This window comes from Orussus abietinus, unplaced genomic scaffold (genome assembly GCF_000612105.2).
Source record: "Orussus abietinus isolate OABI.00-Male unplaced genomic scaffold, Oabi_2.0 scaffold400, whole genome shotgun sequence".
Lineage (NCBI taxonomy): Eukaryota > Metazoa > Arthropoda > Insecta > Hymenoptera > Orussidae > Orussus > Orussus abietinus.
In genome coordinates, this window is record NW_019394546.1 from 64,038 (window position 1) to 78,832 (window position 14,795).

At 39.9% G+C, this 14,795-nt stretch overlaps 1 protein-coding gene across 1 annotated transcript; it reads left to right on the forward strand.

Moving 5' to 3' along the window:
* The first annotated feature begins 407 nt into the window (after positions 1-407).
* LOC105702832 (DNA repair endonuclease XPF) lies at positions 408-11,881 on the forward strand. The gene is made up of 16 exons (XM_012430712.1): positions 408-475; positions 2,312-2,491; positions 3,281-3,461; positions 3,590-3,742; positions 3,836-3,949; positions 4,089-4,237; positions 4,911-5,065; positions 5,305-5,539; positions 8,274-8,439; positions 8,545-8,712; positions 8,954-9,091; positions 9,249-9,470; positions 9,682-9,855; positions 9,942-10,082; positions 10,156-10,356; positions 11,530-11,881. The coding sequence occupies exons 1-16, from the start codon at positions 408-410 to the stop codon at positions 11,695-11,697; spliced, it is 2,613 nt and encodes an 870-aa protein (XP_012286135.1). The 3' UTR covers positions 11,698-11,881.
* Positions 11,882-14,795: the final 2,914 nt, after the last annotated feature.

Below are 14,795 nucleotides of genomic sequence, written 5' to 3' on the forward strand. Positions count from 1 at the left end.
CGAAATGCAGAAGAGGAAAGCAAAGACTTAACAATAAGTTATAACAACCAAATGAAAGCATGAATACTTGACACAGATGCACAAAACCGATTTGAATCGATGGATCAATATAACAGATTTACATCGTTTTAATTAATTGTCTCTTTAACATACCAGAACCATTTTATCCATGTAGCTTCTAATACTATTTGTTCGAGTCTAAAAATAATAATTTTACTTTTTGGTATAATGTGTCAATCAATAATGAAACATTTTAATAATAATGATTTGTCATTATTACAGAGTGAGAAAACATCATACTAACTTTATTGTCAGCAGTAATTAAAAAGTTTTTTGAAACTATTTTAAAACTTGTGCAATGAAAACAAGTGAAACAGGATTCAAAGGAACTGTACAAAAATTCAGACATGCTGGAATACGAGAACCAGATGTTCTTGGAAATACTTCATGAAGATGGATTAATCATAACTGCAAAGTATGTTTATCATTTTCACATGTATTGTTAAGTTATCAAATTAGTTAAAGCGGTTTTATAAGATCTAGACAATTATATAATAAAAGTACATTAAAGTATATGAAGGTCCAGCCGCCGCTCATAATAAGTAGATGCTTTATAACCTTCTGCCTTCGCTTGTCGAGCCTCATGAAATATTACTTTGAAAACCTTCAAATTATTGTCAAAATTGATTTTAAGGAATTTGAGGTTTAATGCTAATCATGTTTTACTATAGAATGGTTTTAGGTGCAAGCATATATTGTATGTTAGAATACAATTCTTTCTCTTGTTTTTTTATATTGAGATAAAATAAAGCATTTAGCAAAATACTTATTTTTAATAAAGAAACATTAAGCCCAACGCAGATAAAATAGGTTTAGCAGTTATCTTATGGATATATAACTATAAATGATTTTGAATGGCAAGTTAGTATTGTTTGCTTGAACAGTTTTTTTTTCAGTTCCTTGTTCACAAAATAGAGGAGTAACATACAGTTTTGTTATAATTTTTTAAATTTACTACACATATTGAAATCACGCTGCATATCTAACAATGGAGATTTACCAATTCGTAAAAATTGAGTATCCATAGCCAGATAGAAAGTTTGTTAAGTTTTTAAACAGTTACTAGCTAGTTTTCCCCAATTCTCCCTAGGTGCTGACCAGTCAAATTTGCCAGTTACTAGCTAGATTTATAACCAGAGATGAGTTACTAGATTGCTCACGGACAGGACCGCGTGATCGCGTCCTGTGCTGCCCCCCCGGTAGAGAATGCGGACGGCTAACGCGCTTGCCACGTGTTATCTCTCAGTGGTGGCACAACATATTCTTGGTGGGGGCTCGCGCAATCGCGATGCAAGATACAGGGTTTGAAGTTATTGTGAGGGGTCCATGCCTTTTTTAGCCAGTTTTCGGACTGCCTAGCCCCAGGTGAATTTTTTTTTTCGCACCTGCGACCACGGTAGCTCGACGGGGAAGGTTGGTCTCTTTAAATTGATCTCTCTAGTTAGGGGCTGCGATTCTTTCCATGAGAGATACGCGTTTTAAGGCGTTTTTGGCATTTCGAGGCGTCTTGAGGTTTTTTTTTAGACGTTTCTAGACGTTTCTAGACATTTTTAGGCGTTTCTAGGCGTTTCTAGGCGTTTCTAGGCGTTTCTAGGCGTTTTAAGGCGTTTTAAGGCGTTTTTGGGCGACTTTAAATGGTTTTAAGCAGTTTTTGACGGTTTTAGTTGATTTTAAACGATTTTGGAAGGTTTTAGATGTCTGTCTACCCCTTCCTGCGTCTTCCTGCATCAACTGCCACATGGTATGACCATCGCGAGTCCGTGAGACGCTAACGGCGACTGTTATATGGCACCGCCATCGTAGTTGCTGCAACCCCCACTAGAAATGAATTGCGCTGCCGCTGAGTGGTATCAGGTGGCAAGTACGTTAACCGTCCGCATCCTCCACCGAGGATCGCATGAACCTGCCCGTGAGCAATTTCCCAACTAATCTTTCCTTTTAATCCTTTTGACTTTGGTCCTTGGGATCTGTCACCGGTTGCAAGGTCAACAGTTCGAATCCGGCCGTCGTGAGGCGGCCGGTCAGCAGTTAGCAACAGCAATATACGAGTCGTTAGATGTATATCCAACAACGAGAAACAAATAAACAACGAGCAACGGCTAGAACCTTGTGGAAGTCACTTAGGAAGGTGACTCAAGGGGGGACCTTGACAGCATATGTCAAGGTCAAGATTATCAGAGTTGGGTCCTCAAAATCCCAGTTTTATCGCCATAGTTTATGTAATTATACTAATTTACTGCCATGTTTTCAGAGGTCTTGGTTTGGACACGGTATTTATAAATTTATTGAAAGCTTATTCAGACCCAGGACACTTAGTCATAGTTTTAGGTACAACAAATAAAGATGAACAGTATTTTATTGAAAAGCTTCGTAGTCAAAATGAAAAACATCTTCCTCGTGTTATAACAGCAGAGGTTACATCCAGTGAAAGGTATGACGGCTCGCTTCAATTCTCTTCAATATTACATTAAAATAGTAAAATAAAACATTTTTCCGTTCTACCTTCCCTTTTGTCGGCGGTAGTGCGCCTCGTTCAGTCGCTCAGGAAGACAAAGTTGCCCCATCTCTATTCAAACCACATGCTCCTCTTCCCAAACGTTACATTTTTTCATCTTACGAGTCGTTCCCACAACTTGGATTTACTTTGCGGTCGTTAAAGAAGTTTCACTTAAAACATACTTTCAGTCTCGAAAAGGGAAACAAAGGGTATCGTTTGAGATGCATGGTGCGGTAAACACGTGCACTGTAAATGCTCTTAAAGCAAAAATTTAGTTCCTACAGTAGGCAATGGATGGCTGTGCCATCGATTAGCTCATCATAATAGGATTGTGCGTAGTCTATACCGAATATCAAAAATTAAAGATCCAAAGGATATGTTGGGTTTTATCTCGATCTCTTTGTAAACATTCTACTAAAATGACGTACTAAGTATGTCATTTTGTATAATTTTCAATGCGCCAGTTTGTTACCATTCAAGTATACGAAATGACATTACTGTCGGAAAAGGTGGTGACCGGAGATAGAAGAATTTTATTTGACGTCGATTAAATTTCTGGGCGCCTTTCATATCACCTTCACATTTCGTTAAATAATGCACAAAACAATAAAGAGGAATTATCAATCTTAAATTTCATCACCTCTGACTTTCTCTATGATCATATGATCGATTAGAATACCCTCTGTGTGTGTATGTTTAATTATATATGATATACCGTCATAGGGAAATTACTTATTTGGATGGAGGAGTATTGTTTATGTCTGGGCGAATTTTAGTTGTGGATCTGCTAAAGAGCCGTGTACCCTTACATTTAGTTAGCGGAATACTCGTCTATAGAGCACATAAAATATTAAACTCCCACCAAGAGGTATTCGCAATTCGTCTTTATCGACAAACGAATAAGGTTTGTAATATTTTATAATGGAACAATAGTTGGAGTGCCTAAATTGTAGTTTCATACAAAATCTGAAAATTCTTCTTGTAGATTGTATTTATAGAAATGTAATTATATTTTACAATATTCATTTTCAGACTGGATTCATTAAAGCGTTTTCTAATTCTGCTTTGGCATTCAATGCTGGGTTTGCTCAAGTTGAGCGGGTAATGAGAACATTATTTATAAAACAGTTATACCTCTGGCCACGTTTTCATTCAGTAGTGACCAACAGTTTATCAACTTACAAGGTAATTAAAAATATTACGTTATTTGGACTCGGGTGCAAAAACGGTAATAAATGTCAGTCCCTCGCTATAAAGTTCATTTAATGTTTTTTACAGCCACAAGTTATAGAACTTCATGTTAAATTAACGCCGAAAATGTTGAAAATCCAGTCACTCTTGCTTGATGTAATGAATTATCTCATAAAGGAATTAAAAAGGATTAACAAATATGTATGTATTATTTGTAAGTTAAACGTTTCCTATTCATATTTCAGACAAAATTATATTATGTTAAAAATAAAATAATTGACAAGTATTATGTGGAAAAATCAACTTATTGCAAGTAACACTCATATATAATTACTTTCAGATAGATTTGGATGAATTAACCGTTGAAAATGCAATAGCAAAAAAATTTCATAAGCAGCTGCAACAACAATTGGATCCAATGTGGCATCAACTCAGTAAAAAAACAAAACAACTGATTTCTGAAATCAAAACCTTACGGTCCTTACTGATGTAAGTTTTTCAAATATATCATTTTATTGAATCACTTGAATTAAAAATATGCAGGGCGTTGTTACGTTTTAAAAATCCAAATTTTGAAAGTCTCGGGATAATTCTCAGGTGCTCACGAGTCATCTGTCAACGTTTCAGACAGTTCTATCCAATACCCTTAGGGGGGGGTATTCGAATCGACAGATTTGAGGAAGGTTTCACTTCACCTTAATTCTATAAAGTTGCTGAATTGCAGAATACGGACTCAGGGTTTTCATCACCGAGTTCTGAAAGATGGGTTTGCCATACTTTGACTTGAAGATTCAGAAATGTTTGTTTAGTCATAGTAGCGCACCTAGTGCATTGGTTACATAATACATCCTACTTCAAACCACAAAAATTAAATAAAAGTTGAAATACCAAGGCGAATAAAGCCATAAGAAATACGTGATTTCGTTACCAAAAATGAAACCAAGTTTTTGAAGCTATTGAAACAAAGATTTGTATGAAACGTGATATAATGCTTCTTAATATTGTTATTTTTGTACTTTTCGATGTAACGATTAGAAATGTATAAATTCATCCCTATTTCATGCTTAGCTCTGCGAATGTAATATGACAATTCGATCTACAATATGCTGCTAAGAATTGTTTACAATCGGTACAGTAATTTCTTATGTTATTTACCACACAGGTCATTAGCATATGATGATTCGGTATCCTTCTATGAATTGCTGAATCGCTTACGATCGAAGGAATACGTAATAAATAGTAGCGGGTGGTTATTATTAGACATCGTTGAAGAGTTATTTAAATGTACAAAGGAAAGAGTATATACTGACAAAAATGGTAAGTACTTCTGAGATTTCTACAAATGTTCATATTGCTTTTAATTAATACGAGGGGTTGTAGTTTCTTGTTTGGGTACCCTAGAAGCTCCACTTAAAAATGCGACTCACTTTTATAACGTTAAGAAGCTATTGAATCTGATGCGTGTCGCTGTATTTTAATTGCGTAAACAATTTCCATATTTTACCTGTATTCATGTACATGTATACATGCTGTTTCTATGTTTTATGTTCGCGTAGAACTGAAGCCGGAAGCAAATCCAAAGTGGACAATCTTATCGGAAATCATTCTGGAAATTCAAAACCACAATAAGAAACGTAGTGACTTGTCTGGACAAACACAGAAAGTATTAATTTTAGTGCAGGACACGGTTACGTGTTATCAGCTGAAAAACGTATTAATCAAGGGTCCCAGTGAATACTTACTATATCAAGCAACGAAGAAGATTCAGTTCAAGGAAACGAACAAGCAAAGGTATAGTACGAAAGATACTTTACATTCTAAACTGACCTACCCTTTCCGGGATTTGTATGTTTATATGTTACTTAAATAGTTTTCAAGCTGTTACTTTTATCAAATTCTCCTACACTTATCCTTAACCGGACATGTTAAGTCCGAAAGATTAAGCTGTGCACGACAATTTACGTGCTCAGATTTCTATCTAGTTAAATTATAATACTCGGTTTCGCATCAAATATATATAATTAGCATGCGTGAATGGCACCGAGTACTTAACTCTAAACTTCGTCAATTAGATAGATAGATAGATTTATTAATTTCGGCCTTCTCGGCCATGAAATGGACTTGGTTTACAATCTTTCCTTAACACACATATATACATATATACCGCCATCACTCACTCCACATTCATACCTTCATTCTTCGCTTGTCGCTTCTTTTTTTTTTTTTTCTATTTCTCTTAACCATTCTATTGCTTTTTCATTTATGCTTCCTTCTAATATCTCTTTTAACCTACAGTCAGCTCTTTCTATTGTTTGGTATTCTTTTAGCCAATGTTTTAAAGTACCATACATATCCTCACACAACATGCATTCCCTGCTTTCTTCATTCATCCAATACATATTCCATTCTTCTACACATCCTCATCTAGTTCTCGCCTGTAACTTCTGACTTCCTCTTTTCCCTAGCTTCTCTAAAAACTCCGGCCTTCCTACCGTTCTAACATGCCTGTATCTACGAGGCGTGTCCGGAAAGTAATGCAATTTCTTTTGTGCTGGTACTTAAAGTAGCCACAGAGAGTTCCAACCGGTTGGATTAGGTGAGAGGGGACTCTCAGCTTCAAAGCGATGCCTTCGCCAATCTGCTCCGAGCAGTTGGGGCGTGAAGATCGCTATCTCCGCGCACCCCTGTTTAGTGCCTGTGTCACGAAACGCGATGGAATCGTCACTCGAGCAACATTACGCGATCAAGTTTTGTTCAAAATTGAACAAATCTCTTGCAGAGACCCACCAATTGATCGTTCAAGCTTTCGGGGATAGTGCTCTATCGTATTCGCAAGTTTCGCGGTGGTTGAAAGCGTTTAAGGAAGGCCGGGAAGAGGTGGTCGACGAACCCTGCGCTGGACGGTCGTCAACCAGCACAATCGACGACAACTTGACTCGTGTGCGCGATCTGTTAAATTCTGATCGTTGGTTGAGAGTCCGGATGATTGCAGAAATTCTCAACATTCCCCAAATAATTGTACACGAACTGGTGACCGATAAATTGCACATGAGGAAGGTGTGTGCCAAGCTGGTTCCCAAGCTTTTAACGGACGATCAGAAGAATCACCGGGTGACTGTCGCGACTGATGTTCTCGAACGCGTGGAAATTGAACCTTCTTTCTTGGACAATATCATTACCGGGGATGAAACATGGTGTTTCGAGTACGACCCAGAAACATAACGTCAAAGCTGCGAGTGGCACACCTCGGGATCCCCAAAATCAAGAAAAGCAAGAATGAGTAAGTCGAAAGTGAAAGCGATGTTGATTGTCTTTCGACGCCAAATGTGTGGTCCACAAAGAGTTCATTCTTCAAGGTCAAACCGTGAACGCTGCCTACTACGTTGATGTGCTGGAAAAACTGCGAAAAAGGGTCGTCCGAGTCATAAAGAAGATCGCCACTACCTGGAAGCTCCACCATGGCAACGCTCCAAGCCATACCGCTCTGCGCGTTCGTGAGTACCTGGCGAAGCAGAACTTGGCAACGCTGCCGCAACCCCCCTACAGTCCGGACATGGCTCTGGCCGACTTCTTTCTCTTCCCGAGGATCAAGACCGCCATGAAAGGAATCCATTTTAGGTCGATTGAAGCCGTCCAAGGCGCCGTGACGAGGGCCATTGCCGAGGTCCCAGTTGAAGCCTTCCAGAGCACATACCGTGCGTGGCAGAGCCACTGGAAAAAGTGTTTAGATGCCCAAGGGAACTACTTCGAAGAATATTAAACTTTTGCAACATTTACAATAAATCTATTGGTTAAAAAAAAATTGCATTACTTTCCGGACAAACCTCGTAATTTTCCGTTGAACAGTTGGTTCACTTGTTCTTTCGTTTTTACTTCGCCTTTCTCCATGCCTTTAATCACCAGGTTATTTTTTCTTTCTCTTCTCTCGTGGAGTTCTAGACTTCTCTTCGGCCTCTCGAAATCTTCCTCTATTTGCTCTCATATGTTGCCTTCCCCGCTTATCTCGCTACTCCCCCGCTACTCTCTTTTCTAATAATTTCTTGTCTTCTTTCCACTCCATCTCCTTTTGCTCCGTTGCACTCTTTATTTCTTCAAGGAAACTCCTTAATTCCTTTATTTCCTCCTTTAAACCTTTTCACTTCCCTTCTTATCCTATTGTCCTATTTTGCCATTTAACACCTCCATTTTCATTTAAAACCTGAATTTCGCTTATTCTCGCTCTATGTTCGTCATTTTCTCGCTCAGTTATCGCTACTCTCTTTCATACCAACTGCACACTTTCACCACCACTAACCAAGTTTTTTCGTCAATTAGATAAATATTTATGTCTTAGTTAAAAGAACATCATAAATTCGATTATGGTGTAATTAAAGTGTTTTCATTTTTTAAAGCCTGTAATTTTTTAGATTTATTAGTGCAACCTATTATACATTATGTTAATATGAAAATATTGAAAGTCAAGTTTCGCTAACTCAATATGATCATCATCCTACGATAGTATTCATTTTAATGTTTTCTATTACAGTTTCGAATGTGATCCTGAAACGAGCAGCAATACTGAGAAAAATGAAAATGTGGAAGAAGATACAGAGCAAGACAGTTATGTTTTGACTTTATCGCAAAAACCATCTACACACATTGAATTAAAATCTCCAGGAGACTCGGAACAATTCTTTGAGGAATACTCTCAGGTAAATATCTATCTCGTTGATGTAAACAGAGTAATAGTGATAACGATGATTGCAGATTATGAAATGCTACTAATACAACTCATTATAATTTATATTTGAATCTAGATAGCAGAATTGGATTTGACAACATTCTCAACTTCAGTACCGCTCATCGTTATACAATCTCTCAAGAAAGCCTCTGATCCCATGGCTTTGCAACGTACCTTATTAGAAATGATGCCGAGTTATGTAATTATGTATGCAGCTGATATATCCGCAGTACGACAAGTGGAAGTGAATATGAGCAAATCACTATTCTATTTCTAATGTATATAAAAGGTGTAATGTCAGTCCGTCTGTACGCGATAATCTCGAAAAATACTTAACCTATTTTTCAGTAGTTTTCGAGAACATTTAGACAAAATATCTAGGAAGGTTTTAGGCTTGAAACAATCTTTTTCATTTCCGTTTGTTTTGTTATGTTCTGTCTATCCAAAGAGGTAAAAATGACATTTTTACTTGTTAAATTCAACAGGTCTATCAAAATTATAATCCAGCTATAAACCTTTGCGTTTATTTCTTGATTTATGGTGGTTCCGTTGAAGAACAAGCATATCTGTCTTCACTACGCAGAGAAAAAGACGCCTTCGAACGGTTAATTCGAGATAAATCAGTAAGTTCAACGTTATATTGATCAATTCCAAATAATGTTTTATATAATATAACTTCAAATATTTTAATTATTTGTAGCGGGTATGAAGCCGGAATCATTAATGTCCTTCACGATTAAGGAAATCATATTAATGTTTTGAAAAATTGTTCACTTGCAGTCTATGGTTGTACCAGCCGATCAAGATGGCAAAACAGAAGATTGTGCGGCCTTGTCGACAAAAGTTAATAATCCATTTAACGAAGAAAATACCCGCCAAGGGGGATTACAAACTGATGGAAAAGTTATAGAAAAAGTGGTTGTGGACATGAGAGAATTTGGATGTGAATTGCCAACCATCTTGCACAATCGTGGTATAGAAATCGATCCAGTTACTCTTCTAGTAAGTTTGGGAATAATTAAAAAACTGTCGATGCATGATTATCGAATGTTGTCCGCGTTAGGTCGTTGCGTTCCATTTCCAATGTTTGGTTAGTAGTTATACAGGTACACAATGCACTATTAATATGAATTTATAATAATACCGTTACAATCAGTTAGCTAAATACTTAGATATCGTAAATAATACATGTACTCATTCTTTCATTTACTAGATTGGCGATTACATATTATCACCGGATATATGTATCGAGCGTAAAAGTATTAGTGATTTGATTGGCTCCCTGCAATCTGGAAGATTATATACTCAGGTTATGGCTATGAATCGCCATTATCACAAACCTATGCTACTTATTGAGTTTGACCAAAATAAACCCTTCTGCTTGCAGGTTCATTGTATACTTAGTTTATTTATTTTATCATCCATGTTTACGGCGAACTGATTGTCCTTAGATATATACTTTTGCTTTTTTAGAGACATTACTATGTCAGTAAAGGCGTGGACAGTAAAGATGTGACCTCAAAATTACAACTACTTACGATGCATTTTCCGCGACTAAAATTAGTATGGTCTCCTAATCCACATGCTTCAGCACAACTATTTGAAGAATTGAAGGTAAGTGTTAACAGTTGGAAACATAATTGTAAATTTGTAGGGACTAATCACAACATGCAACCGTTTTCATTAGAAAGGTAAAGATCAACCTGACGGTGCAAGAGCTGTGTTAATCGGTACTCACGGAAATGCATATGAGAAGGAAGTAATGGCAAATAAATATAATGCGTGTATGTTTGACTTCATGATGCAAATACCTGGAGTAACCTCTAAAAATATATATGCGATATTGAATAAAGGAATATCGCTGGATCAACTTATTTCACACACTGAAGTAAGTTCATTAGTTAGTTATTCTATTGCATTTGATCTTCTTGTATCCTTATAGCATGTTAGGATTAATTTTAGAAATGTTTCCTTTGATGATATCGTCATCGGGAACCGCTAACAAACCTCGCGGCCCTTCGCGCAACTTTCTTTCCCGGCAACTGGCTGAAAAAGTCATGGACCCCTCAAAAAATCTTCAAACTCTGTATCTCCTCTGAAAAAAGTCGTTTGTAATACAGAGGGTGTGCCGACTGATTTACTAAAAAGTCGATAAACTTCTGTCATTTCATACTTCAACGTATAATTTTTACGTTCCGGTTGACGATTATGAGAAAAAAGTTTATAAAATATATCAAATGCGTTGCAGAATGAACTTTTATTTCGCTTCCTATAATTCATTTTAGTTCAAACTTCCGATTTCTTATAAACATTCACTACAGTCTTCTCGTGGAGTTAAACTTGCCGCTCCTGTGGTACGTGGTACCCGACCCCATCACCTGGCGGCGCCGTATACACGAGGAAGCCATTCATGACCGCCAGTGTATATCACTGCATTCTAATGCATAGATGTACAGTAATCCATATTATAATCAGATTGCATCTGTTACCTTTTTGAGAGAGTCATTATAACATTTAAGAGTTACTGAGTTGCCAAGAACTCAGGTTAGAATGCCACCCCTTAATTTAACGAACTATTGCTACTCCCCCATACTAGAGGTAATACTGGTAAATCTTTCATTGCCAATTGGGTACCCGTACAAATGATTATGCCTCCAATGGGGTAGTTATGATGTTCACCATTATCGATCACAAAAGTTTCTCTGTACAGTATGTAGTAGGGTCCAAAGCTTCGTTCTTCTTATCTTGACTACCGTTTAATACAGCATAATGCGGTATAAACATTCTGCTGTAGCACGGTCTTGAGCTTTGTACCCCAAATCTTACCCATGGTATTTGTGTACAACTACATTGTAGCATACAAATTTTTCTGTTGCACTCTGAAAACTTGCTTTATATCTACAATTATGCCTTAAAAATTTGAATAAAAAATGTAACCGAATGATCGTAATCATTGCTTTATGTAAACAATAAAATTCTTCTCTTGTTACAATTGTAAATAGAAATTTATATTTTCTAACATGTAATTGAGAATAGGAATATACGATTTTTCTTTTCTCAGGAACAACTAATTGACATTGTTGGAAATAAACAAGATGCACAAATATTGTACAATGGGTTACATACAATAAATCAGACAGCAGATGATATTCCAGAAGCTACCGTCAGTCGAACGATTTCAAGAGTACGAGAAAGGGGATTATTTTATAAACGAAATAGAAGCTCTTAAAAGCAGTACATTCATTTCATTATTAATAAATAATTAATTATTTAATAATTAATTAAAAATGTATTAATTTATTAATTCATATTAATTTTAAATTTTTCGTCCTAAACTGAAAGGTAAAAGGCAGGATCATGAATTGTATGGTATGTTCTGAAATACTGAAGCGAATAAAACAAATATGTACATATATTTGAATTAGAAGTATAAAACGCTAAAAGGTTCACTACGAAATAAATTATTAGAACAAAGTAATGGAAATCTCTAGTGTGCCCAACTGAAGAGTTTCAACTTATTAATCTGAAGTGTAAGTGAGGTTATTTGTGAGTTAATGATTGAAGAATCATTAATTCACAAATAACCCTACTTACATTTCAGATTAATAAGTTAAAATTTGTACTGTAATGTCTCAAGGCGAGAAATCACAACACGGATTTTCCAATGTTTAATAGAAAATAAATTAAGCACCTACACAGCAGGTGCACCTCGCCACGGCAGAACCGACGTCGGGAGACTACTATCATCACACATGATTGATTATACTATATATAATCCACACGTTTGTCCTGCACTTCCATCTATTTCATGCGTTGATTGAGGACATCAGAAGCTTCTCAAGCCTACACAGACACGAATACACAGGACGTCTGTCAGTCCTACGGGGAATGGCATCTCGGCTTTCTGAGCCAAGATGGTGGTGCCATGACGCCGGATGTTGTTCGCATATTTCATCCGCGTTTCCATCTGCTTCATGCGGCGATTGAGAACTCCATTAGATACACAAGCCTGCACCGACATGAATTCGGCTGACATCCGTAACGTATACGGGAAATCGCATCTCAGCTCCCCGAGCCAAGATGGTTGTTCCATGACGCCGGATGTTGTCCGTATGTTTCATCCGCGTTTCCATCTGCTTCATGCGCTGATTGAGGACATGAGGAGCTTCATACCCTTTCACTGTCATCGATACAAGTGCCACACGTCTGACCTGCGGGAAATCGCATCTCGGCTCCCCGAGCCAAGATGGTTGTACCATGACGCCGGATGTTGTCCGTATGTTTCACCCGCGTATCCATCTGCTTCATGTGGTGATTGAGGACATCAGCGGATACACAAGCCTGCACCGACATGAATTCGGTTGACATCCGTAACGTATACGGGAAATCGCATCTCGGCTCCCCGAGCCAAGATGGTTGTTCCATGACGCCGGATGTTGTCCGTATGTTTCACCCGCGTATCCATCTGCTTCATGTGGTGATTGAGGACATCAGTGGATACACAAGCCTGCACCGACATGAATTCGGTTGACATCCTTAACGTATACGGGAAATCGCATCTCGGCTCCCCGAGCCAAGATGGTTGTTCCATGACGCCGGATGTTGTCCGCATGTTTCACCCGCGTTTCCATCTGCTTCATGTGGTGATTGAGGACATCAGTGGATACACAAGCCTGCACCGACATGAATTCGGCTGACATCCGTAACGTATACGGGAAATCGCATCTCGGCTCCCTGAGCCAAGATGATTGTTCCATGACACCGGATGTTGTCCGTATGTTTCACCCGCGTATCCATCTGCTTCATGTGGTGATTGAGGACATCAGTGGATACACAAGCCTGCACCGACATGAATTCGGTTGACATCCGTAACGTATACGGGAAATCGCATCTCGGCTCCCCGAGCCAAGATGGTTGTTCCATGACGCCGGATATTGTCCGTATGTTTTACCGGCGTTCCAACCTGCATCGAGCGTTGATTGAGCACATCAGAAGCTACTCAAACCTGCACTCTCACGAATGTATCGGACATGCGTCTCTCCTACGTGAAAACGCATCTCGGCTCTCTGAGCCAAGACGGTGCCATGGCGCCGCATGTTGTCCGTATGTTTTACCCGCGATTCCATCTGCTCCATGCATTTATTGAGGGCAGCAGGAGCCATGTCTCAATTCTTCCCGCCAGTAGGGTCGATTGGTCTGCGTGCGCTGAAGAATCCGAGGGCCCCATTGCGACATCGAGCACGGACGCCGGTGCACCATGCACTGCAGGCGCACCACGCGCTGCCCCCGCCGCATCGAGACCGGGGCCGGGGGACTCCATAATCTTCACCGATGATTCTATAATACTGTCTGGGTTCCCGGACGCACGGCTGCCCCGGGTCCACGCCTCCGGCCGCGGAGCGTCCCCTCCGACCCCACTTGCACCATTCACTCGCGCGTGTGTGTTGTCAGGTGCACGACGATTCGTCGCCCCGCTTGCGACGTTTTCTCTGGCCAGGCGGTAGAGCAGCGAGATTTGTCCGGTCGTTGACGGCGCTGCCCGTGTGGCGATGGCGGCATCGTCATTAATATTACTACTTACATTAAAATTTGTACTACTGCCGCCATCGCCACTACCTCTATCATAATTGCCTCGAGCGTTCGCATTATCAGTCTGGGCAGGGGCGATCCCGCCAACGACATCATTATTCGGGTATTGCGTCTCGTCCCCATCGTTCTCGTTGTCTTGCGCATAATGCACAATAGCCCTTGTCGCGCGTGCCGCCACGGCCAAAGCTCTGCGTGCCCGCACGCGTTATCGCTGCGTCTCTAGCCCGACCGCGGCCACTGCTAGCGGAAATGCAGCCCGGGTCACGGGCGCATCCCCCTCGACACCCCCTGCGTCATTCGCCACCGTGGCCAATTCTGGATGCCGCCGCTACACATGGGCCTTAACGTCCTTAAAGGGGTATGCCCCGCGGCCCGTCTATTTACAGGCCGCACAGTAGTACTCCACGCGGACGGCGGCACCCGGGTGGCGCTGCCGGAAGTGCCGCGGCACCTTGGCATGATCATAGAACACACCCGGCATCGCGGCACCCCCGACAGCGCCCAACACAGCCCCCGCATCCGAATGACACAGGGGGCACGCGAATTTTGGGGGGAAGAGATACGCCACGCGGTTGGCCACCGCTCCCACATTAGCCATTCTCGGGATTTTTAAACGTTCGCCGGACGAACGGAGGCCTTCAAGAGGGTTACGAAGAGCTCAGTTAGTAACACCCCGCTTTGTCTGGCCCCCGATACCCCGGTCATACAGGAGATTCCACTCCCCTGCCGACGGCGCGG

What these genes read in the sequence shown, in the direction of transcription:
- LOC105702832 (XM_012430712.1), top strand. Translation starts at nt 408, where the DNA reads ATGCTGGAATACGAGAACCAGATGTTCTTGGAAATACTTCATGAAGAT. An exon ending in ACCTTACGGTCCTTACTGAT is followed by an intron (nt 4,238 to 4,910) that starts GTAAGTTTTTCA and finishes TTTACCACACAG; the next exon opens with GTCATTAGCATATGATGATT. An exon ending in AACTATTTGAAGAATTGAAG is followed by an intron (nt 10,083 to 10,155) that starts GTAAGTGTTAAC and finishes CGTTTTCATTAG; the next exon opens with AAAGGTAAAGATCAACCTGA.